This window comes from Pomacea canaliculata, linkage group LG7, assembly GCF_003073045.1.
Source record: "Pomacea canaliculata isolate SZHN2017 linkage group LG7, ASM307304v1, whole genome shotgun sequence".
Classification (NCBI taxonomy): domain Eukaryota; kingdom Metazoa; phylum Mollusca; class Gastropoda; order Architaenioglossa; family Ampullariidae; genus Pomacea; species Pomacea canaliculata.
In genome coordinates this window covers 18,677,417-18,701,161 of record NC_037596.1, presented here as the reverse complement: position 1 = coordinate 18,701,161, position 23,745 = coordinate 18,677,417, and the positions used below count along the sequence as shown (strand labels likewise).

The window sequence follows — 23,745 nt, the reverse complement described above, 5'->3', positions numbered from 1 at the left end:
TGAAGTTACTCCTAACTTAGTTAATAATTTTAAAGATACTTTGTTCACCGTGTTATCATTGTTACTAAACAACATTAATGTTACAGACGTATCTTGTCTCTGCCTACTTTAGTTGCTGTTTACAAGTATGTCCTGTCCATTCAGTATACAGAAAGACTCGCCAATGTTATTATTGTTGTATCGACAGCATCTTGTCCCCGAGGTGACTGGCTGTTCATTAGCCTCCCCTGCGTTTCCCCAGCAGCGCCTGTGTTTGTATTACACCTTATTAACGAGTGCAGGTGAAGGAATTCGATTTTGTCATTTGCTGTTATGGTCACCACTCGGCACGCACGCCTTGGCACTGCTCTCTTGGAGAGGCCGGCTATTCTCCATGGTCTTGTTCGGTCCCTTGATGGGCGCGCGACACGAGCGCCACCTATTGGTATGCAGCTCAAACGAGCTCTTCAGCCACGGCCTGTCTCCTTTGCAAAAGGGAAACAACTTCATCAAGGCGTCTCTCACCTCCAAGGGCGACCACTCTGGTGAAAGTCGATCTCTACCGCCGTGTCTCCTATTTAGCTCCTCCCTCCTCTCTCCTCATCCCTCCTGCCCTCCTTCCGTCTCGTCAGCAAGCAACTGGACTCCCGCTGACGTCTATGTGTAAAAAAAACATGGCGGGGATACGAGCAGGAGGCAGACTGATGGCAGCCAGGCGGCCGGCGTACATACTGATGGTGGTGCTGACAGTCTTCCTACGACCTACCCCAGCGCACGGAGACGCCAACGGTGAGTATCATTCCTCGACATTTGCCTCTAGAAAAAAGTTCCATGATTAGCTTTATCGATGTTTGATCTCGAGCAATCTGCGGGAGTTCCATTGTCACCTCGAGGCTGTAACGTGCGGTGAAGGTTGTCTGGTCCTTGGGCAGTTGAGTGCAGTCCTCACCACAGCCATGAATAGTCATCGATGATTGGTCTATAGACGATGTCGATAGACGGACAGAGGAAAACTCCAGCTGTTGGCAGATAACCACTGGTGCCTGGCGCCACCATTTATTTTCTTAAACTTTCTTCTCCTGCGTTGGAGACTAATCAGAACTTGTAGTATGTACATATTTTTCACACTACACTAAGAGGTAGTCTCCGAACACATCAGAGCTATCGACAACGGCTTTATTTGTTATCCCTTTCAGTTCCTTTTTCCAGATTTATTTTCTTTCTTACTCATGTCAGAATATGTCTCCCTAAACGTCTACTAGCCTGTCTTTTGTTTGTTCTTGTTCTCTACATTTATCACCTTGTGTTCTATTTCTTATCTTGTTTTTCCTTGCTGTCTACCCCCGTCTGTTCAGTCTATTGACTGTAGAGGCAGGAGGCAGCAGCCTGGCCGTTGTGCCTGCTTGTGATGGAGCACAGATCGACGCTGCATCGTCTCCTCCATGACTGTACCATAAATATTCACGATGCCAGCCTCCCTCGTCTGCAATCCCATCTTAGAGGATCTCGCTGACATCTCCCCACCCTCCCTACACCACCTCCACCACTCTAATCTTTCCCGACATCCCCTTGAACAAACCCACACACAAACAAGATAAACAAACTACACAGCGTTTACTTTTATCAAATTTAACAGTTTTTTTTCAAACTTAAAAAAAATCAAATTATAAACCATCATTTCTTATTCATGCTTAATGGAAAACAAAATAAAAATAAAGATATGTTTAGGAATAAAACAGAAAAAAAGAAAATCAACAAAAGAACGCATTCTTATGAACTCTGCCCACATTTCTATTTCACGGAAACATCGAAGAATGATGGAGCCTTGGTATGTGGTATAAACTTCTGTACATCCCTCATTAATCATTCTATGGTTGACCAAAGGTGGTGTCTGTCACACTTTCTTAATTAGGTATGTTCATTATTCATTTTAATTATTATTTGGTAGATATATCAATAGGTTATGAAGTAGGGCAGTATACAACTATTTAAAGCCATATTGTGGGAGAAGGGAGTGACAGAATGTATTAAGGGGGGATGGGCAAGTCAATTAAAAAAAATACTGAGTTTTTTCAAACGTGCATATTGTGGTATAGAGATGTTGTAGACAATGCAAATGCATTTCTCATCCTGTAGGAAAGTCGCTGCCTAACTTACATGCAATGTTACATATCAACAACTCGTGACAGACAACATTTAAATGTCCCTAAATATTTTTTGCTCATATTATGGACAAATAATTGCATCTGCTCACACGTGTTCGGAGAGTATCTTGTTACCCAAAATGAATCTGAATCCCCAAAGTTTGCTGAAGGTTTTAAATACAGACAGTAACATAAGTCCAATGTCCTACATTTATTTTGTCTAGCTGTTTTCTGTGGAATACATTTTCTCTTCATTTGAATGCAGTAAAAGGAAGTATCATTTTGGCATTTATTTTTTTTTATTTATTTTTGAACAAAATTAAAACAAAGGATATTGTCGTTTTCTGTTCGGTGATTTCTCGTTCAAAACGTGTGAGTTCTACAGATACTAAATTACTTTGGATCAGGTTTCCTGTCTTCAAACACCTGATTAGTCGTCTAGTCCATTTTTTAATTAGGGAAGTCCGATGTTTTCAACGGGGAGTCGTATTCCGCTCTGTAACCGACCTCCGTTGCTTACTTACTCCTGCGTTTTTAGGGTTTTTAAAAATCATTACTGTCTGATCGATTACATTTTAATAGTTCTCAGATTAAATTTTTAAAAAATCAGTTTCCCTTTTACATTGTAATGGCTTTTTTAGAATCCAGTATGAGCGAGGATTGCTAAGGTGTTTGTGGAAACCTAAATACATGTACTGCTGAAGTAATATGTTGCATAACATGGAATCAAGATGAAACTTGTTGGAATAATTGTGATTTGTTTAATCTAATTTGATTCTTTTGTACCCAATACACTCTGCTGACTTTGTTAAATCCGTAGAAAAAATCCATACATAGGACAAACATCTAAAAACATTGCTTGTAGAAAGATAGTTCTTCGAAACAGAATGGTCCTTAATTTTTTTATGAAAACAAACGGACGATAAAAGATGGATGCAGGATGAGAAAGCAAACAGAAAACCTTCAGCCAGGAGATTATCATATTTTTTATTAAAAAAAAACCAACTGAGTAACAGCAGCAACTGTAGGACAAGTGGAAAGGCATCGCCATCATAGTGAGTTCTAAAAGACTGTCAGCTTGAATAAAATCATTATCCTTTATGGACAGGTCCATGTCATGGGGGACATAACAAAGCGATCAAAGGTATACACATAAACTATATAGCAGGCAATAATATTGTCATCAACAATAAGCCATTCACATTTATCTCACACATCGCTTTTTTTACAAATACAGAAAATGAGTAGAGAGTACTAGAAGATATCTGGTGAATAGTTCTCTGATGTAGAGAAATGCCTATTAAAGAACAGAAGAGAATTCTTGTATAAAGGTCTTCAGGCTTCTTGCCTACAAGAGTGTTCTATAGTAAAGTTGATTTGCTTGACTATACCATTATTCTAGAGCAGATGTTTTTTTAGTTGACTACAAGAGTATTGTAGAGCAAAGATTCTATACTTGACTACAGGAAATTCTAAACATGAGCTTTCTTCCCTGACTACACGATATTCTATGACATAGATTATTTTAGTCAAGTTACAAGAACAGAGACATCTCCGGTAATGTTAGAGGCTAGAGAGAAATTTTTATTAAAGAAACTCCTGTAGGGTTGAGAGCAACTGAGCAATCTGATGAGTAGTTAGCTTGCTTGTGTGTGTGTGTGTGTATTTGTGTTTGTGTTTGTGTGTGTGTTTGTGTGAGAGTATGTGTTTGTGTGTGTGTGTGTGTGTGCATGCGTGCTCAGCGCTTGTGTGGAGTAAGTGCGTGGGTGCACGCAAGGAGGTTTAATTGCATACTGTGTCTTTGCCTCAGTGGGGAACTGAATACAGTGTTCAAGGCAGTAAACGCGGTATTAATGCTGTCACAATCCCCAATACTGTAATTAAATCTTCAGCTTTCTAAATAATGTGCATTTATAAACCTAACTCTAAAAATCTCTAGCCTCATATTTTGGACATATCGTGTGCTTTAAAAACTTTCGACTGTCACGCGAAGGTTGTGCTTTTTTCCTGTTTCTTTTTATTTTCTTCTTTTTTTTTCCCTACAGGGATGAGTGCACGAATCTTCGAGAACATTCCTACCATCGTGGAAGTGGAATGCTCAGGAAAACCGTTGAGCTCTGGCAACGACCTGCTGACCATGACGTTGTATACGTCTCAAAATAATCAGGTCTTGGCGTCGGCAAACCTCAAGACTCACAAGTGCGTGTCGTCACACCTGTTCGCCTCGTGTTTACTCAACGACCGCGATTCCCGGGGGACGAGTCTCAGAGTTCTCATTCCGGACTTGCAAGAGGAAGAAATTCGCAATTACGGGTGCACCGTTGCCTTCGAGTCTTTCGGGTGGACAAAGTCGGAAACGTGGTACTTGAATGCAAAGCGGAACAGTAAGTAGTGAAAAATGTGATTTGTTGGGACTGATTACTGAGCTTGCCGAGGTGCAGGTTGGTTGACTGATTTTACCGTTCACGGGCAGTTAAACTATTCGCAATGTTTTTGTGTCTTTTTTTTTTTTTCTTTTAAACATACAATTGCTCGCTGCTACACTCGAGTAGGTTCCATGGCGGCCATTTTGCTAGGACGTGATCTGCACGCGCAGTCATCGGGTACTTTGTCAAATACACTCATCTGCTAGCCAGTCATCCTTATCGTACTACACTGACACCATTATTATAATAATCGGCGTTATCGTTGATAGATTAGGATCGATTCTTAGCAATAATTATTTGATAATCTAATAATTTAATTGATTACAAATTCTTTTTTTTATTATTTTCGGTGTTTGCGAACACCAGCTCTCATCCCAATGCCTCATCGTCAAGTGGACATAAGTAGACGGTCATAACATTGATTTAGCATTATAAGGCTACAACATGGAGTATTTATACGTTTATATGTTACAGCATTGAGGTTCATCTGTCAGACATCCCGGTGTCGGGAGGCATCACACAGTACACAACATCACTCGTGAAATGGCTCACACCTTCTTCACTCTGCTCTTCACTCCAACCATTTAGTTTCTTTTCTTTCTTTCACACTTGTCCACCTCTCTCTTTCTCTCTCACGCCTGACTGCTATCTTCTTTAAATATATATTGTTGGGGGTTTATTTTGACCGCGTGCGTCTACCATACATTTTTTCCATTTTGATGGACCCCCGCTCCCACTCACTATTTTGCAAGAGACAATCGAGATGAAGCTGGTCATCTTCAGCTATTCGCTGGCCTGAAAACATTGCCTTGGATATTTTTTATATTATTTTACCCTCCAGGCCAGTTTTTTGTATAGACTCGGTTGCAATGACTGGAGTATCGCACAGAAAGGGAGGCGAAAAATCGAAGATACAGGAGGAGGTGGTGCAGGCTCGTGCAGCTGTCAAAGACGGTCCTTACAGGGGGTGGGAGCAGGGTGGCAGCAGGGTGGGGAGAAATTGAAGTGAGAAGGGAGGCGAGTGAGGCAATGAGATTTAGTCAGTTGCAAAAGGAAACCTCTTGTGAGAAGGATGCAGTCAGTTGTGTGCCACATCCACTTTGTCAAGGCGGTCGGAGGAGGAAAGAAAAGATAATCAGCTATCCCTGCCGCTCCTTTCAAGCTTGAATGACGTTGCACGTCGAAAGGGAGAGAACTGTGTCAGGTTTCAAGGTATAGGGAAGGGATCTAACTCCTCGTGCGTGCCTTTTTTTTATTTATTCCTGTTGCTGGTGCTGCGTGCGCATTTGGCTGCCTTTGGAGTGATGTGCCCTTGGCATTCTAGCAGTCGGAGCTATGCGGTGGACACAATGGCTTTACGAAAACGGACTCTCGTGTGGACGAAACAACACTTACTCGCTTTTGTTTTCATGGCAACGCTGGTGTCACGCGCGCAGTCAGACTCTGGTGAGTGTTGATCAACATTTTCTAAACATTTCTATAATTAATCTTTTAATTGCCTTTTGATGGGAGTTGTGGGTGAAGCCATCAAGGCATGGAACAAAGTGGCTGGAGCGACCACCAGGCCGTATTTTCCCAACATGTCTCGCGTTCTTGTCGGCATGTCTGAAAGGCAGAGCAGCCGGCAATTTTTGCGCACGCCACCATTGTAATGTAGTTGTGGAATCCAATGGCGTGTTGGCGCCATATTGAGATTGCCATATCGACCTTGGTTCTTTCATTGTGCTCCCTCGCCAAATATCAATCCCTGCTCTCCCTGCTGCTCTTAAAAAACTGCCCGCCTTGGCACGTCAGCACATGTAGCCACTGACTACACGGGTAGGACTGCACCCTGTAGCACCTTCTGCTTCAAAAGCTTTAATTTAGAGGACCTAAACATTTCATTGAAAACCACCCACGTTGTCACAAGTAAACACACACGCACATCAAAATTGAAATAATAAGACAAGTTTGATAGTAAGTTACTTCCCTGATAGAGTCTTTCTTCTTTGATTACTCTTAATTGCAAGAGAAAGAAAAGTCAATAACAATGTGTTTTGTGTGAATTGTACAATTGATTTGTATTCTTGAAAATATGTTAGGTGGACATGTCCTTTTAGTTGTAGCTATCCTTGCTTATATCTATACTCCTCTATATATATATACACGAATGTACTTTTCTGTGTCTATCAAAATACCTGTCTTGTACGAGTAAGACTAATACTTTCTCAGTGGTCTCGGGTACTTTCAGTACCCGCTTGCCTCCCCAACTCAAAGACTGCTCAGTTGACAAAACTCGAAAACCATTCAGGTCACGTACACAACAAGCGCGCTCACCATGGAAACACTACCTGCCTCCTAACTTTGACATTTTTGTCTCCAAACTCCCTCGGAGCCTGAAAGAACCAAGGTCAAAGGTCAAGAAGCGATCTTTGCAGGGAATCAATGACTACTGCTTGTTATGTCATTTGTTAGAGGCTTGTAGAGAGGAATTCTAGACACGTCTTGTCAGTAGAAACGTGTGCAATCTCTCAAGTCCTGCAAGGAGTAGGCTTGTGTTAACAGTTCCTCCTTCTGCTTGCAAAGTGCGGTGGCTGGAGGTCTGTCAATATTATTCGATTTGTAACGGTGGTGCTGTAGCTACGGGTCTGTCAATATTATTCGATTTGTATCGGAGGAGCTTTTAGCCATAGGTCGGTCAATATTACTTGATTTGTAGCTGTGGTGCTCTAGCCACGTGACTTTCGCTCGGCTTGCTCGATAAACGACCTTAAAAACGCTTTGCGCGTGTGAAGAAGGCTTATTGTTCTTGTGCAATTAAAATGCTGTTTGCAGGAATGCGTTTTGGAGAATTTTACGACATTCCCTCCATCTTGGCTGTGGAGTGTTCCGGAGAGGCGCTTGACTCCAACACGGTGCTGTTGACGATGACGTTGTACTCACCGGCTCATGACGTCAACAGTCGCTTGGCGTCGCTCAGCTACGTGCAGACAAAATGTCTGACGTACCGCACGTTCACGTCCTGTCTCCTGGACCCCCGAGACTCCAGGAAGACTCGCCTGCAGGTGCTGGTGATGGATATGGAGGAAGGCGAGTCCAGGACTTTCGGGTGCACAATAGGGTATGAGACAAACGGGTGGACGCAGAGCGTGTCGTGGTCTTTGGTCGTGAGGAGGAACGGTGAGTGACCCCTGACCTGTAGCTAGCGCGCGCTCTCCACACCTTTATAGGCTCTTACAATAACATGCCGCACAACAAATACTTGGCATTATTGTTTGTCTGTGTGTGTGAGAGAGAGAATGAGTGTTAGAGAGAAAAACAAATATACAGTTAATTAATGACACATTTGATGTCTATTAATAGTATTTGCTCTCGGGCAACATCGTAAATGTCAAACACGCTCAACTGCCTTCCTTGCTAGGGTAGGCACTGAAAAAAAATTTTGCCTCAATTATCATCATCATCATCATCATCATCATCATCTGTGAAGAGAATGAAATGCAAAATCAAATCATGTAAGTAGGTAGGCATTATTTTAATAGCTTAATCTCTTAATTTTTGCCGGTTCTTACTTTCTATTCACAAACGATTGCAAGCAAATGACAGACGATGACATCGTCATGTTTGTACACGGTCGGTGGCCATTACAATCCACTGAATACACGACTACATATCGTAATGATCTTTAATCGTATTGTCCACAGAAAAATGTTATGTTTGGAAACACATTCGGATCCCACTTCAATTGTATTTACACATACTACCACATGTTTGTCTGTACTTGCTGCCACACAAAACCTCTACAGTTGCTGTATACTACACCATGTTCGGACTAAACTTTGTCAAACACACAAAGGGTTCTGAGTACGACTTGTTTTATGTATTATTTACTACACCTTGCTCCGTTGTACTTATTGTCCATGCTACACTGCACTGTTTCCTGTTACATTAATACACCTTGTTACATGCTACATTATTACAATGTACTACCTGTTACAGTACTTACTACACCTTGTTGTAGACGACAAACCAGACAACTCTTCTGCAGCTTCGTTATACTCGACAAAAGTATTCAAGTGTTTGATGGACAGCAGCTGTATTGACAGACATGAGTGAATGAAAATGCTACTTGTCTTCTGTCTTTTCCTTTCGTGAATACATTTCTTTCTTTCTTTCTTTCTTTCAAATTCGCGCTAGAGCTTATTTTATTCAGACAATGCAAGTGTTCACTGCTATTAGAGAAAAGCTCTAAAGCTTCGAGAGGATGTAGTCAACATTGCATAAACAATGGTTAAAAGCGAACGCGAGGGAAAAGGCGCGCACACATACGCACAGACAAAAGGAGCCGAGCGAGAGAGAGAGATGCGGGTGGGAGTAAGGGAGAGAGAGAGGAGAAGATGGAGATGAAGATGGCGTGCCAATTTACCGATGGGCAGCAGCGATGTTAATAAAACATCCATTCATCTGTAATCCGCTCTCAGACGAGAGAAGTTTATTTCATGTACAGACCGGCTTAGTCGTGTTCGATCAGCAACGGTTGCCGGCCCTGGCGGCCAGAAGCGGTTCTCGCGCAGTTCTGTCCCTTGGCTGAAATGGCAGGGTGTGCCAGGCCCTCCCCAGGCTCTTGCCAATGCCCAGTCGATGTGAGCACGCGAGCAGCCGTTGAAATCAATCTTGTCGTTTTCATGAGAGAAAGAGAAAGGGTCACGTGGAAAAACATTGCAGGCGGCTGAAGGCTCTTTTCTACAGGTGGCCGCCATCTTTGTGTGCGGCCACCACGATACAACTGTCCACTGATATGTGCGGACAGACCAGACTGCTGCACCTGCGCACCTATCCATCAGTGTGTCTATACAGACCAGCTAGAGCCAAAGATGAACCAAACACACGGCATCTTGTGACGTGCTGACTGGTGTATGTCACTGCGGCCTGTCGCCATCTTTACTCGCTGTTACACAATATTTCTATAACTATTAATATTTAGGTGTTATTTCAGCTAAAGGGGCCCTTAATGCACTCAGAACCAATTTACTAGTAATCACCAACAATAACTTGTAAAGACTTTTCAAAGCTACTTTTTAAGGTGACATGACACAGAGCAACCTCCTTCATTACTGTGTCATGTCATGTCATGTCATGTCATGGCAGTACATTTCCGGACAGAAGTGAATTTATTATGGTGCTGACAGTCGGCTTGTTGCAATGTTGCAAAGACCTGAAAACATGTTGTTCTTGTAATTAACACAGAATAAATATTACCGGACTGTCCTCCCGCGTGACGTCACAAGCTTCGTTTGCTGGACTCGGTGACGTGGATAGGGACGGGGATAACGCACCTTGACGTGGGTGACGTGGGTTCGGATCTGGGATCCGATACTCCTCTTTATGTTTACAAGATACTCCTCTCTCTATATATATATGTTCATACAATACTCATTACTCTGTATATGACATCTGCTTGCACGGAGGGTTTATTCGTGTTGTCTGTTCCACTCTCTGTGTGACTCGTGTATGTCAACTCGTTTTTTTTTTCTACATTTGCTTGTGTGTGTGTGTGTGTAGGATGGGGTGGGGGACGGAAAGTGTAAGTGTGGGTGTGAATACTTATAAGGCTACATTTACTCTCCGCCTGATGTGTGTGCTTGTGAGCCTTGGTGTGTGTGTAGGTGCTGTGTAAAATTATTTGATGGGAAAAGGCGGTGAATAAGTAAATTTATTTGTAAAATACCCTGCTTACTGCTGATTACTTGTTTCTCATGAACTGTGGGAATTAGACCAGGGTCAACTGTGTTTTAATTTTTAATTTTCACCCGAACACTAATCAGTTTATGAAACCTATTTTTCCCGTGATCTACTATATAGCAACTATCTCATGTTGTACTATATAGCCAGTATCCCATGATGTACTATATAGGAACTATCCTGTCCACAAGATGAATGTATGTTTTCTTCCATTTATCTGGTCCGTTACAAATATTGTTTGTTGTTTCCTATCAGTTAAAACTAACGCAAATCACTCTTTCTAATTGACCACTTACAAACACTACCACTACTTCTAAATTCCCATCACAAGCACTGTTTCTCTTTTTTTATAATTCCTGTGATAATGACAAAGTGTCCAGCGGACAGCTGTCGTGTGGCTTTGTTTCCATGCTGGGATTAGAACTGTGCTGTGCCAGTGATTAGTGCGGGAGACAAAGAATTCTAGTGTTTCGCTAAAATAAGCTGCAACACTCGCCAAGTCTCGTGGCCCCCATCCAACGGTGGTCAGGGGGAGGCCATCTGCCGCTGGCCACTCCTCGCCGTAAGCCGTTATGCAAATGTTGAGGGGAGGGCACTCCATCCGACTTCAGCCGCCGCCAGGACTCAAACAGTCGTGTGTCACGTGACAGCTTGGCTAGCAAGCACGTTTGACGACAAGCCAGGGTTCCAGCGGACATCGTCAGAACATCGCTCAAGATGGCGGTGCGAGGCGTCTGCAGTAGCTGTGCGTGCGTGGTCATCCACCTGACACTGACCATCGTCTGCTCCCTGGAGTCTCCCAACGGTGAGTTGTCATCGCTGTTGTGGTGACTGTGGGACTGTAAGACTGTCTGTCTGTTCATCGTGGCTCTGTCTCTCTGTCGCTCTCTCTCTCTGTATAACAATGCTCAGCTGTGTGGTGTGGAAGATGGCGTGTACTGTGGATGCTAATGGACCATCACAGGACGACTGTTTGCAAACACCAGACTACTGTTCATAAATATGCAGCCTGACGCTCACTTTCCTATCGATCCTTACTTCCATTTCGGTTGCAGTAGTTGTGGGGAAACAAAATCGGCATCGAATTTCCCTCCTCATCACACATACACAAAACCTCCTCAGTGCAGTCTCTCTCTCTGTATTTCTCTCACTCTCTCCTTCACATCCCCACCACCACTTTCTCTATCCATCTTTCCTCCTATCTTCTTCCTCTTTCTTTCTGTTTCTCTCTCCTGCCCAGTGCTCCGAAGTCTTATTCACAGTATCAAGAGACTGCCTCTTGCTGGCTAACCTCCCCTGACGTCGGACTTCCCTGCTCTCCCTCGGTTAGACAAAAAAGCAGCCAGTCTGCAATTACCGGATTGGAATAAGATATTGATTTATGTGGTTTTTTTTCTTTTGCTGAAGTAATTTGCCGTAGTAATTATGGGTTACTGTCCCACAGAACATTTGATAACCACATACGTCTTTGTCGCTGTAATGGTAACGGTTACCCTGTGTTCACAACAGACCACCCATTAGCATATAATCGCTTATACGGCCACGCAATATTCAAATGTATAGACGCATTTTGGCTTACACAGACTGATGTAAAGTGTGCGAACTGACAGACAGAGTGAGAGAGGAGCGAATTTATTCAAAGCAATACTTCGTGCAGATGTCCTTAAGAAAGTGCAAAATGAAAGAACTAAAAACGAATGAATGTATAGCAATATTTCAGACATTAGTAGTCAGGATGGATGAACAACAAACAAATGAACCCATAGTTCAGTAAAGTCTAAACTATAATATTACATTTTTTACAGGACTTTCCGTAAAACTGTTCGAAAACAACCCCGCCATATTGGAACTTCAGTGCTCTGGCGATGTTTTGCAGCCGGCTTCCAATATCGTCACCATGGTGATGTACACCGCAGAGGACAAGGAACCAATAATTTCCATCAATGTTGGCAAGGACCAGTGCCTGTCCTACAAAATGTTCGCCTCGTGTGCCGCTCTGGGCGAGAATTCTCGAAAGACTCGTATCAGCGCCCTCATCCTCGACCTGCTAGAGGGTGAGACGCGGCATTATGGGTGCACGGTGGGGTTCGAATCCCGGGGCTGGACGGACAGCGTGTCATGGCGGCTGCAGGTCTACAGAAACAGTAAGTCCCGCCTGACCTCTCACCCCATCCTGCCACCCATTTCCCACAGAAAGCGATTTATTTCCCCTGCGCTGCTGCCGGCACTGCTCACTGTCACAGCAGCTTCATTAACCGGAATTGTCTGCCCATGGATCATCGGCTGGTGTACTAATTGTTTCCCTTGCTCGATAATATGGCGCCGGTATTAAGAAACTTAACTATGGGAATGGAGAGGCTTATGAAATGTATCTTGTCGGAAGAGAGTGATATGGAAAAGTTTCATGCGAAACTCGCATTCGTGTTCAGACACCGTGGGACCTTCTGTGGGTGGTGCTGCGAATCTTTTATTTGGGCGGAGAGGTCTGTGAGTCGGTGTGTGGTCTCTTGTGGGTCTCTTGTAAAATAGTTATGTGGGTCTGTGAAGTCTAGTCTGTTAATCGCTCCGGTGGTGGGTCTGGGGTCTCTCAGCATTTGTAAGCTAGGAAACAATATATAGGCTTTTGGTTAGATGTCTACATTATAGACTATCAGTGATAAACACATGATACGATTGTGTGCCTGGGTGTGTGTATACTTGTGCGTATGTGTGTGTTCGTGTGTGTTCGAGGGCATTCGTTTGAGTGAATAAGAGAAGCGCATGTCTTGTATATCGGTCATGTTTCCCACCTTTGCTTCAAGAACTTGTCATGCAAGACCTAATTCTCTTGTAGAAGGTAGCAAATCTCATCGACTATTGTGCCAAAGGAGAACAGTAAATGGTTCAACGTGTCTAGACGCGGCATGAGGAAGGCGGAGCCCAGGATTTGTATTGTGATGCCCGATCTATCTTGACAGATGAGGAATTCATTGTTTTGATGCCTTATGTCCCCTGACTTATCATGAATCCTCTTTTAGTGGACTGTTGTTGGGTGGGCAGAATGAGCTTGCTAGCCACACCACCATCAGGCCTCACACCAACCGTCTTATGTTCCCCAGTTGACCACCATGCTCCCCAGCTCTTCCATTGTCAAGTACTGTAATGACAAAGTTTTCTTTTTTGTTTGAGGAGCCTGATGATGATAAAAAAAAATGTCTTGTCATAATGAACAAGTGTTGATGCATGACGCCGGGAGACAAGTCCCGAGACCCTCCATTGTGGTCAACACTAATGCACTGAACTCGCTGACCTTTGACCTCGTCTTCTGGCAGGCCTGTGTACGATCTTGATGCCAAGAGTGAGTTTTGGTCCTTGAGCATGGCCTCAGGTGACAACTGTTATCAATCTGTTAATGTTCGTGGAAGTGTCATTGCTTTCACCTCCAGGTCCCTGGTGACGTTCAGCCAGATTAAAGTGACGCGCTGCTGGCTACACCAGTCGTCAACATGGCGGCCCTGTCATGCAATTTATCTTCCCCACAATAGGAGTTATCAGCCCTGACACTGCATTTGGCCAACTGCAGAATGTCTTCCTTCATACTACCCCCCATTGTCATTCGTCCCCCACATGTTCCCCGTCCCCACATCATCACCGTCCCCCACATCATCACCGTCCCCCACGACATAGCCGTCTTGCCAAGAGTGACGTTTGTATCAGTTTAGATGAGAAAAAAAACCACTTTGGCTTATTTTCTTCCAATGGCGTCACACGTCGCACCTCTCATCGATCGATGACATTTTTCATAAGTCGCCGTGTGCGTGCCGGACTGAAACAAAGAACTGTCTTCTCGCCATTTAGTCTCCTCGTTCTTATTATCTGCTGTCGACTGTGACGTCATGTTTCTGGACATTTCTTTTAGGTCAACCGGGGCTGAGTGGGAAATCGCAGATAATTGATTTTGAAACCCACGAAGGCTATCACTGAGAACGGAAATTTGTGTCAAGGCCAGCTACAGAAGTCGGGGGGAGACTGAGGGGAGGGAGGAGGGAGGGAGGGCACCGTTAGTGACCCTAGAGTTGTCTGCCAGCTGTCTTCGGAAGGAGACAAAGCAGCCAAAAATTTCCGCCGGCTGGAACCACTGGACTTTATTAAAGCGGCCATAATTAAGGGATTTGGGCTTTTTGTAGGGCCGGGGCTTTCATGGCTTGAGAGTGATTTGACCTCTGCGTCTGAAATGTTGCTTTTCCTTCTTTTTCCTGTTGTTTTTCGTTTCTTACTTTTTTGAGTTCTTACTTTTGGGCTTTTTAAAATTCTTTCTTAACTTTTTTCTTTTTTTCCGTTGTTCTTTCTTTTTCTTTCTTTTTTTTTTTTTTGTCATGTTTTCTTTATGGCTGCTACTGTTACCCCTCCGTTGTAGGCTGGAGGTTCCTGTATTGACGAGGGTACTGCAATGATAGCTCCACACGTTCCTTCATTGTTCCTTCTGTTCGAGTTTAGAGGTTGCTATGCATATCATTCACTCACACAAGCAGCCCTCATCTGATGCAGCTTTTATTCATCTGGACATCTCTTGCATACTAACAATATTCAATAGAAGCTGATGGAAAAATCTTTCTTTTCCTACAAATAATATTTGATGCTATATCGTACTCCATGAATGTTAAATTTGATCGTATCGTACTACATACGACTCTGTTCTTCCCCACTCGTGATTAAAAGTGAAACTGATAATCTTGTTAGAGAAGCAGACGATAATAATGGCATAACGGCACTTTAAGTACACCATATCATTGCAATAATATGGCTATCTTTGTGATTATTTATGAACCGTATTATTTCTCTATTATAAGTAATTATTAACATACTCATTAACAATCATTAAGACAATTATGGAGTAATTATTGCACTGCTTTGTTAGTCCTAAGAAACATAAGAGCATGATGACTGTAACTCTAAGGTCTGGTCACAAAGGTCATTACAGTTGGGTAGTGGATTCAAGTTTCTATGATCACTCAGTGATCTTTCAGCTGATGGGCAGCCTGTAGTGACCGTGGTTGTATAGCTGGTTCATGAGGATGTGAGTAGACATCTTTCCTGACTATCTATAGTCTGATGTTTGTGCGAATTAAAACGAAAGGAGGCTTGATGACTTCTCAGCTCTAAATAAGTTTGTAGATGATGAGGGTTTTTTTTTTTAGAGCAGTCAGGTTTAGACAATGAAAAGTGGTCAGTGAAATTTCGTGCTGGAGACGAGATGCGAGTGTATTTTCTGCGCCTAGCCTCTAGCTGCCATGTCCACACAGAACTGTTCATAAAATGTTCACGTTCACACAGAGTGGAGACACCCACCTATTTCATCGCCTCTCAGTGTCCACGGTATCGTCTACTGTCAGTGGGAGTGCATGCCAGGGGGAGATAATGTTTATGAGAACTTCGCAGTGGGATTCTCCTCCTTGGTAATGTGCTGAACTCGGCGCCGGTCTATTGATCCCGGTGAATGTAATATCATTTCACGTTGACACACTTCAACTCTGCGTGAGAGACTGAGAGAAGGAGAATAGTTATACCTCCCACTCCCTGTCCTTCTCTCAGCCTTTCTTTCCTTCTCCCACTCTGTCTTCTCTCCTCATGCATAACTCAACATTAAACACAGGCCTGTCCTCGCACCACGTGATACCCGGACTTTGCAACACGTCGCAACCGCTGGCCCAAGGGAGACAACTGTGTCAGCTTGGCTTGCGTAAGAGCGCAAGGGAAGTAACTGTAGTTTTTCAAGGGACGTCAGCGAGTGCGAGGCGCGCTGTGGCGGAGGCTGTCAGTCGCATCACAGCGGGTTGAGCGAGTGCAGCAGCTACACACTTGTAGCTATGAGGTCGGTCTTCCTCCTCTTGTGTTGTCTTCCTCCAGGATACGCCGCCACCGGTAAGTCCTCGCTTTTCTCCTGCTGGTCACGTGGTTCATAGGAGACTGCGGTGACTGATGTTTCATTATCTCGATATTTCATGTGACAGTTTTGTGGGCGACATGGCTCTTCACAACCGGCTCAGATAATTTGTGATACCTTAGACAGGGGAACTAGTCTGGTGCTGAAATAATTGCATTTCAATTTGCTTCATCCTTGAATTATGTTGTTGTTGTTGTTGACAATGTGACGGTAAATATCGCGACAATAAGTGACGCAAAGGTAAATATCGCTAAATAACATTCCGCCCTTTGTAGTTTGTTGCAGTGAAATTAAGGTTGTCAATTTGTAGTTTAGTATAGTAAAACAATTTAAAAACTTTGCAGTCGAACATTTTCTGTAGGAAATAAAGTCAAACTAAGTGTTTATGATCATGGAGCTGCAAGTATTGGTTGAAACCAGAATTAAATCGAAATAATTCTGTGGTTTTTGGTTGAGATCTCGGGTGTTTCATAAATTAAAATTGTCGTCCTGAAATATAAAAAAATAGGGTCAGACATTTATCTCGAAAAGACATCTAACGATTCAGAATGTTGCAATTTTTTTATCAGAAGACAGAAAACAATTTCAGAGATCAGTTTTATCAGTAAACATCCATGTCAAGATTATGGAATCTTGGACAGAAACAGAGAGGTGAGACAGAGAGTAGTGAGATACAGAGTGGGAAGCAGGGAAATCATTACTGAGCTGAGTGGTACTTTACTCATTAACCAGAAAAACTGTTGCCATGATCGATTCATGCAAGGAAAGTTAATTAATAAACGGGTGGATCATAAAATGAAGGAGAAAGATATGAGTAGCTGACAGGCTATTAAACGTAGGAGATGACAAAACCTAAGTAAGCGGCTGACTCACAGACATGCGATGTATATAAAATCAAATATGTATACATCTATACATATCTACATTGTAGAAAAGCGGAAGAAGGAATAAAAGACAGGAAGACAATACTAACGCTCGTCATAGCCTTAAGCCTAAAAGAATTAAAGGACAGTTCACAAGACCTCGGGGCTGTAGTTATCAGCTGTCGTCGCCCCTGAACGACACTGTTGAGTAGGTGGCAGGAAAGGTTAAAGGGCGATTGATTGCAGTAGTCGCCTGCATAATGAAGCAGCGACTTCGATTTCTGCTCTCGCTTCCCGAGCGTGGACTCGGCGAGGGACTGCCATTTTAGGGGACATAAATCAGTCTTCAAATTTCGTGAACCAGCAGAATTACCGTGGCGGTTGAATGCACTTTTTTTTCTTCTTTCTTTCTTTCTCTTTCCTCCCCAATTCCAGGGCTAACGTCGAGGACTTTCGAAGGATTCCTGGCGTTCAAGAAGTGCAGTGTACGGGGGAGGAGCTGAAGGGGGACGTGGGGATCTTCTCCCTGACCCTGTACGCTGCTGACAACAAGCGGTCTCTGTCCTCTGTCAACCTTGTCACCAAAACCTGCTCCGCTTCCAGCGTCTTCGCCTCCTGCTTCATCGACGACAGCGACACCCGTAAGACTCGCATCCGGGCACTGATCACTGATCTGGTGGAGGAGGAGGTGCGGGAGTTCGGATGCAACCTCACGACCTTCGTGGGCTCGTCTAAACAAACAACGTTCGTCAACTGGTGGTTGCCGGTGAGCAGGCCCAGTGAGTATCAACTCAGTATCAACTCAGTATCAACTCAGTCTGCCGGCATAAATGTTTAATGGCGTCAGCTTGGGTCGACCTCAGGGGCACCCAGTGCACTTATACAGAGGTCACGTCGGCGGCACCCTGCTGCGCATGCTTCCCTTACTGTTTTCTTCCCTCTGTTAATCCGAAAGCTTGCATCCAAGCATTGTCACTCAGTGTACACAAAAGACAGAGCATAGTAAACAAACAACTCTCACGGTCGCTGGTGTTTTGGTAATTACATGGTACCCAGGTTATTTATAGGCTATTCCTACCTCATTACTCACCTCATTACTTCTATAATGGTGTCTAATTACCTATAAAATCACTGTCGCCTTACTTACATAGTTACTCTCTGGTTATACTTACAAGGACACATAAAATCAATCTCTTCCTTGCAAAAAAAAAAAACAAAACAAGAAAAAAAAAAAAAAAAACAACAACAACATAAAAACAAAAAAACAACAACAAAACAAACTAAAAAAAACACCCACACACAAAAACAACTTTAATCAAAATAAATCAAGACGAGACTAAACAGAAACACCAGCAAAGGAAAAGACGATTACACACTGAGGTCACGTGGTAGTTGTTTTCCATTTTTAGCCTTTACTCGTTCTTCTAAACCTTTATCGTCCTCATCTCTTTCTTTCTTCCCTTATTCATTTTCGTCTTATTCATCACCGCTGTGGTGGTAGTAGAAGTAATACTCCAGTCATTTGGTGTGTCGGCGATGTTAGTCCCTTATTGCAGTCCTAACGTCACTGCCGCTCTGTTATCTCCCTTCTTTACGAGGGTTGGGTGGCTGGCGCAGGGGGAGGTAACTCTCTCCGCGTCCTCCGTGAACCGTGGGGCGCCCGCAGCGCGACTATTGATTACGTGCAGTCGCCAGGCCGGGTACCCTGCCTGTCCTACCCCTTGCATGACGACAGTCTTCTCGGTTCTCTCCCCTTGGCACCTTGCCATCTTTGCAGACTCCAAGTAGCTCGCCTGGGTATTTTTTATTATTATTCTTGAGAAAGAGTGACAGAGGCAGACTACTTTAAAAAAAATGTAGATAGTGATAAAGCTGGAGTGACAGAGCGAATAAGTGAGACTTAGGAAGGAAGGGTATTGGAGGACAGAGAAATGAAGCACGGACGAAGGGACAAACACGCGGACAGAGGGAGACGGACGAGTGGGGCTCAGATGCGGAAGATGGCCGTCTCTTCATGTTCTGGGCGGCACATGTCGGCTTGTCGATCGATGTCGACAGACAGCTGAACCTAGCGGTGCAGTTTGACAAAGCTCTTGGCCGGGTGCGGTGGGTGGAAAGAAATTATTTTTGAAAATATCGGAGTGAAGTGAGTGCAACGCGTGACTTGCTGACTGTACCCAACCTCACCATGATGAGGATAGTCCTCCTCATCACGACAAGGAGAATGAGGACAGTGGCGACGAGTTCGCGATTAATAAGTTTTCTTGCTGATTTTGCAAATATTTTTTTTAAATTTCTTTTTTTTAGTTCTTTCTTCAAAATATCGATCATTCAGAATGGATTATTCTTTCTAAACAAGCTTCTGAGCGAATTATTTAATCAGCAGCATCTCTCTAGTTTGAAAGTAAACGTCTGTATAAACGAATGATATTGGACAACATAATGACAGACAAACACAGGAAACAGCAGAGACATGCAGACAGGTAGGAGACACTGTGCCAAGAGGGAGGATGGAGAGAGAGGGACAGAGAGGGAGGATGGAGAGAGAGAGGGAGGATGGAGACAGAGGGACAGAGAGGGAGGATGGAGAGAGAGGGAGGATGGAGAGAGAGAAACAGAGAGGGAGGATTGAGAGAGAGAATGGGAGGATGGAGAGAGAAAGAGAGGGAGGATGGAGAGAGAAAGAGAGGGAGGATGGAGAGACAGAGGGACAGAGAGGGAGGGAGGAACACACTGAGTGGTGGCACTGCCGTCATTGTCCAATACAATAAGATATTGATTCGCAAACTGGCGGAAGTAATTAACATCTCTTGGAAGCATGAATATTTCATTTGCGCGGCACACACGTGCAGTTCTAGTCTGGGTGTAATCAGGGTCCTACAACAGAGATTTATTGTCGGGAATTTTCTTGGCCTCGTGTTGTGTCTGCAGTTGTCCTCGATTTAGCGATGACGTACCTACACGAGCCTCGTTTTTGTCGCTGAGGAAATCAGAGAAAGCCGCAAACACAATGTTTTCCTCTCTTTCAGCTTCCACAGAATTTTTCCCTTGATTGACATCTAAGAAATCAGAAATAATGAAAACTCCAAGGTTTGTTTGTTTTATTATCCGCCGAGATAAAAGCATCCACACAATATATTCTACCCAAAGGGCACGACCCGTATATGAGTGCATATACTTGATGTTTTAGTTTTTTCATTTATGATTTTTTTTTTCTTAGTTTTCTCTCGACTAACTCCACAACGCAAGATTGCAGATATCGTTTGGTAATCACCATTTCTTTAAAAATTCGTGAATTTTGTAAACATATGTTTGTACGTATGCATGTGTTTTATATATATTTAAAGTAATGATGAAGAGAGATAAGACCTGCATATGTATTTATTACAAGATTAATCAAGTGATGTGTTACTAGGCCTTTGATAAGTCGCTAGATATGTCAGTGGACTATACTTGTCACGGATGTGTCAGTAGTCGTCTGATTAAAGCCGCTGCCTTAACATTTACAGATGTCGAAATGGATTTAGTCTGTGTTTATACTGTTAGCCCACGTTCACTTAACAATATTGATAAAGCGGATCTTAACGACGAACACATTCTCTCTATATATCTATATATGGCTAATCCATCTGTCATAAAACCCTGAAGGTATTCATAGAGTGTATCTACCTGCTTTGCTGAGATATTATCAGTTCTATCTGTCTATCTGTCTGTATGTCTTTTTGTTTCATACCGTTTTGTTTACACGCACAAGCGTCGGAAGACGATTCCTAACCCACACTTCCATCACATCCCATGGCAAGACTCAGTGTCTGTGTGGACAAAGCTTTGTCCATCATCTACAGACACGTGACAGCTGCCGGCGACACTGGATGAAATGAGTTACACCGAGGTCGTTAGACTAATTATATTACTCGGAGGTAGAAGTTCTCTAGAAAGGTTACTCTGCGTTAACAGATAAAATACAGTACTGTGTATTATTTTTAAATACAGAGCAAAAACCGATTTTGTATATATTGTTGTTTGCCTGTTTGATCAACTATCTTTTATTTATCAGAATTCTATCTTCTGTCAAACATATGGTGTTGACGTGGATAAATAACGTGTCCATACTGAAATATTATTGTTGAAGCTACTGAGATACCTTTATTGTACTTTTGTACACGGTGTTCTATGTCACAATGGAATTGTCACTGAGTCTGTGACATGAAACAAAATGGCATCCAGGAGGTGATAAGGGGTCAGATATAAATAGAGTCTGTGACATGTAACAATGGTAGGACATGAAGGGGTCGTATTCTGTAGCAGAGAAGTATGTCCAGGTGTGATTCGCGAGGTGAGCTGTCATCAGACAAGGTGACTGCGATGCCAGGTTGTACCTGCTGTACTGCTGTGTACTGCTGTACTGCTGTACTGCTGTGTACTACACTGTAATGCTGCCGACTCCAGGCTGCCCGTTGTCACAGGCTCAGAGCTGTGATGCTGAAGGAGATGCCAGACGCATCATCCAGTCCACTTGATGCTTCGGTCCCATGCGACAGTTTGCAGGGATTGGCTGCTTGTCCTCTCTCAGAGCCCGGATGTTCACTACCGTAAACTAACGGCTCCCGAGATGGCTCTCAAACGTGGCCCTAGGAGTGTGGCAGGCAGTGTTCCGGAAATCGACTGCCGCCATATCTTCTCTCCCCCCTCCTTTCACTATTCTACTTTCTCCTCCCTCACTCTCCTCCCCTCCTCTCGCGCTGGGCTTTAGCCTCCAGCACATGGCGGTCAAAAGGACAAGACCCAGGAAGGATTGAACTACATCTTTCTCTTTCATTAACGACAGAATTTGAAGTCGAGAGACATTTTCACCTTAATGAATGCATAATTCATAAGATTTAACTCGTCGTGTCTACGCATACATTGAATATTCACTTTGTAAAGGACATTTTGTGGTATGTCAAACTATGTCACTATGTAGCAAATCTTGACATCACTAAACGATTGAAGGAAACTATTCCTTCATGCTAACCTATACAAAGTACATAGATTACTGAACACACTACTCTGAGCACTAATACTTGAAAGAAAATGATTTGAAATTTGAATTCGTTCTTGACTATCTAAAATGTTAAAAATGTCGAAAAATATTTGCTTGTCTGGGCTTTTACAACTTGGATGGCATCTGTACTCCGTGCAGAGGTAGGTGTGACAGCAATGGATAATAGTTTTATATTCTCTCGATGCCTGATGCTGTTTAATGGAGATTCATTTTTCATGGCGGGAGTTTGATTTACCTTATCTCGACATCAGTTGACAGGTGATTTATGACGACAAGGTAGAATCAACAGGCTGCATAGTATTACTGTAGTGTTGAGATACATCACGTGATGGCAAGCAACCACTTAGTGAGATTACCAATATATTATGGTTGAAAACATGAAAACAGTAGCTTGATACTATGTGACACAATGTCCAGCCGGCATTGAAGGCAAGACAACAAATATCTTTCTCGTCTTCATCAGCCGATACGTGGTCTGTCCGACAAGTAAATACGAGGCAAGTCCGGGAAGCTGAATGTATGAGTTATGTCCCTTGTGTAAGGATGGATTGAGTGTGATTGTGTGTGTGACCATCACCACTCGATCCCCCCATCAACACTGGCTGATTGCTTTTGTTCTGTCACAAGACTGGGTTTGAGGGTGTCGATGTCACTAATGGAAAAGCCGGGTGAGATTGTGGAAGAACACTCACTGGGATGGACATTCGGGTGCACGGTGCAGGTAGCACTAGAAACTCGGGTACCGCGCTCTTCTACTGAAAGCAAGTGATAGTCGTGTTCACTAACCCTGACCGACCTAGTCTGTCCCATCTGAGCCTGTCTGTCCCATCTGAGCCTGTCTGTCCCATCTCAGCCTGTCTGTCCCATCTGAACACGTCTGTGTCCCATGTGTTCCTCACCCAGAGTTCCACTGGGTGCACACGTGTTCGTCACGCACATTGCAACATGGCTCCACTCCACTACACTCCTCGTCTCGCTGATTCTACCACAGCTACGGTGGGCTACATTTCAGTCACATGTCAGCACGACTACAACGACTGCCGCTCAGCCAGTGCCGGGGGCATGGGATCGAAAAACGGGTTTCAAGAGTGACGCCCCTTGAAATCAGCTCTTCGTGGCGGTTTCCTATGTCGGTGGGAGGGGAAAAGATGAATGGGGCGGCTGAGAGAACTTTCTTCGTCTTCGAACCATGTTCGCAGAGGTTCCGGAGGGAAAAAGCTGTGTGATAAATGGCGGACGCTGCGCGGTAGCTTACAGCACTCCCCTCCCTCCCCCCTCTCTCTCTCTCTCGAGTCACTCAATTCACGCGCGACCGAGGCAAGGACGAGAGTTCCTGTTATTTGTGGCGAGAGAGCACACCTTTGGAGATGCGATATCGATTTTCATAGTAAGGACTAGATTTTTAGCAGTGCCAGACTCTTGATATTTTGCGGGGCCTGCCGTTGGAGGAGTTACAGAGGGAGCTAATTACAGCCCTTCTGTCTGCCGGTGAGAAAAATAAAGAGAGGGGAAAAAAAGCGACTTTCGCTGCATCCAATCCAGAAGAAGACTGCGTCTGGACACGAGACGATCTGGACAGCTGACAGCTGCGGTCTTTGTGTGGTGGACCAGCACCAGAGAGCGCTGGGTAGTGGCGGTCTTTCTG

General features: G+C 43.8%; 2 protein-coding genes across 3 annotated transcripts in view; both read left to right on the top strand.

Moving 5' to 3' along the window:
• The window catches only part of LOC112568946, an 88,148-nt gene extending 83,432 nt beyond the window's left edge, over positions 1–4,716 (top strand). For both annotated transcript variants that reach the window (XM_025246532.1, XM_025246533.1), the window contains one exon: positions 4,169–4,716. In XM_025246532.1, coding sequence (XP_025102317.1) covers positions 4,169–4,515 — 347 coding nt within the window. In that variant the 3' untranslated portion in view covers positions 4,516–4,716. The remainder of the gene's footprint in view (positions 1–4,168) is intronic.
• The window catches only part of LOC112568945, a 197,683-nt gene that overhangs the window by 97,358 nt on the left and 76,580 nt on the right, over positions 1–23,745 (top strand). The gene's annotated exons all lie outside the window — the stretch shown is intronic.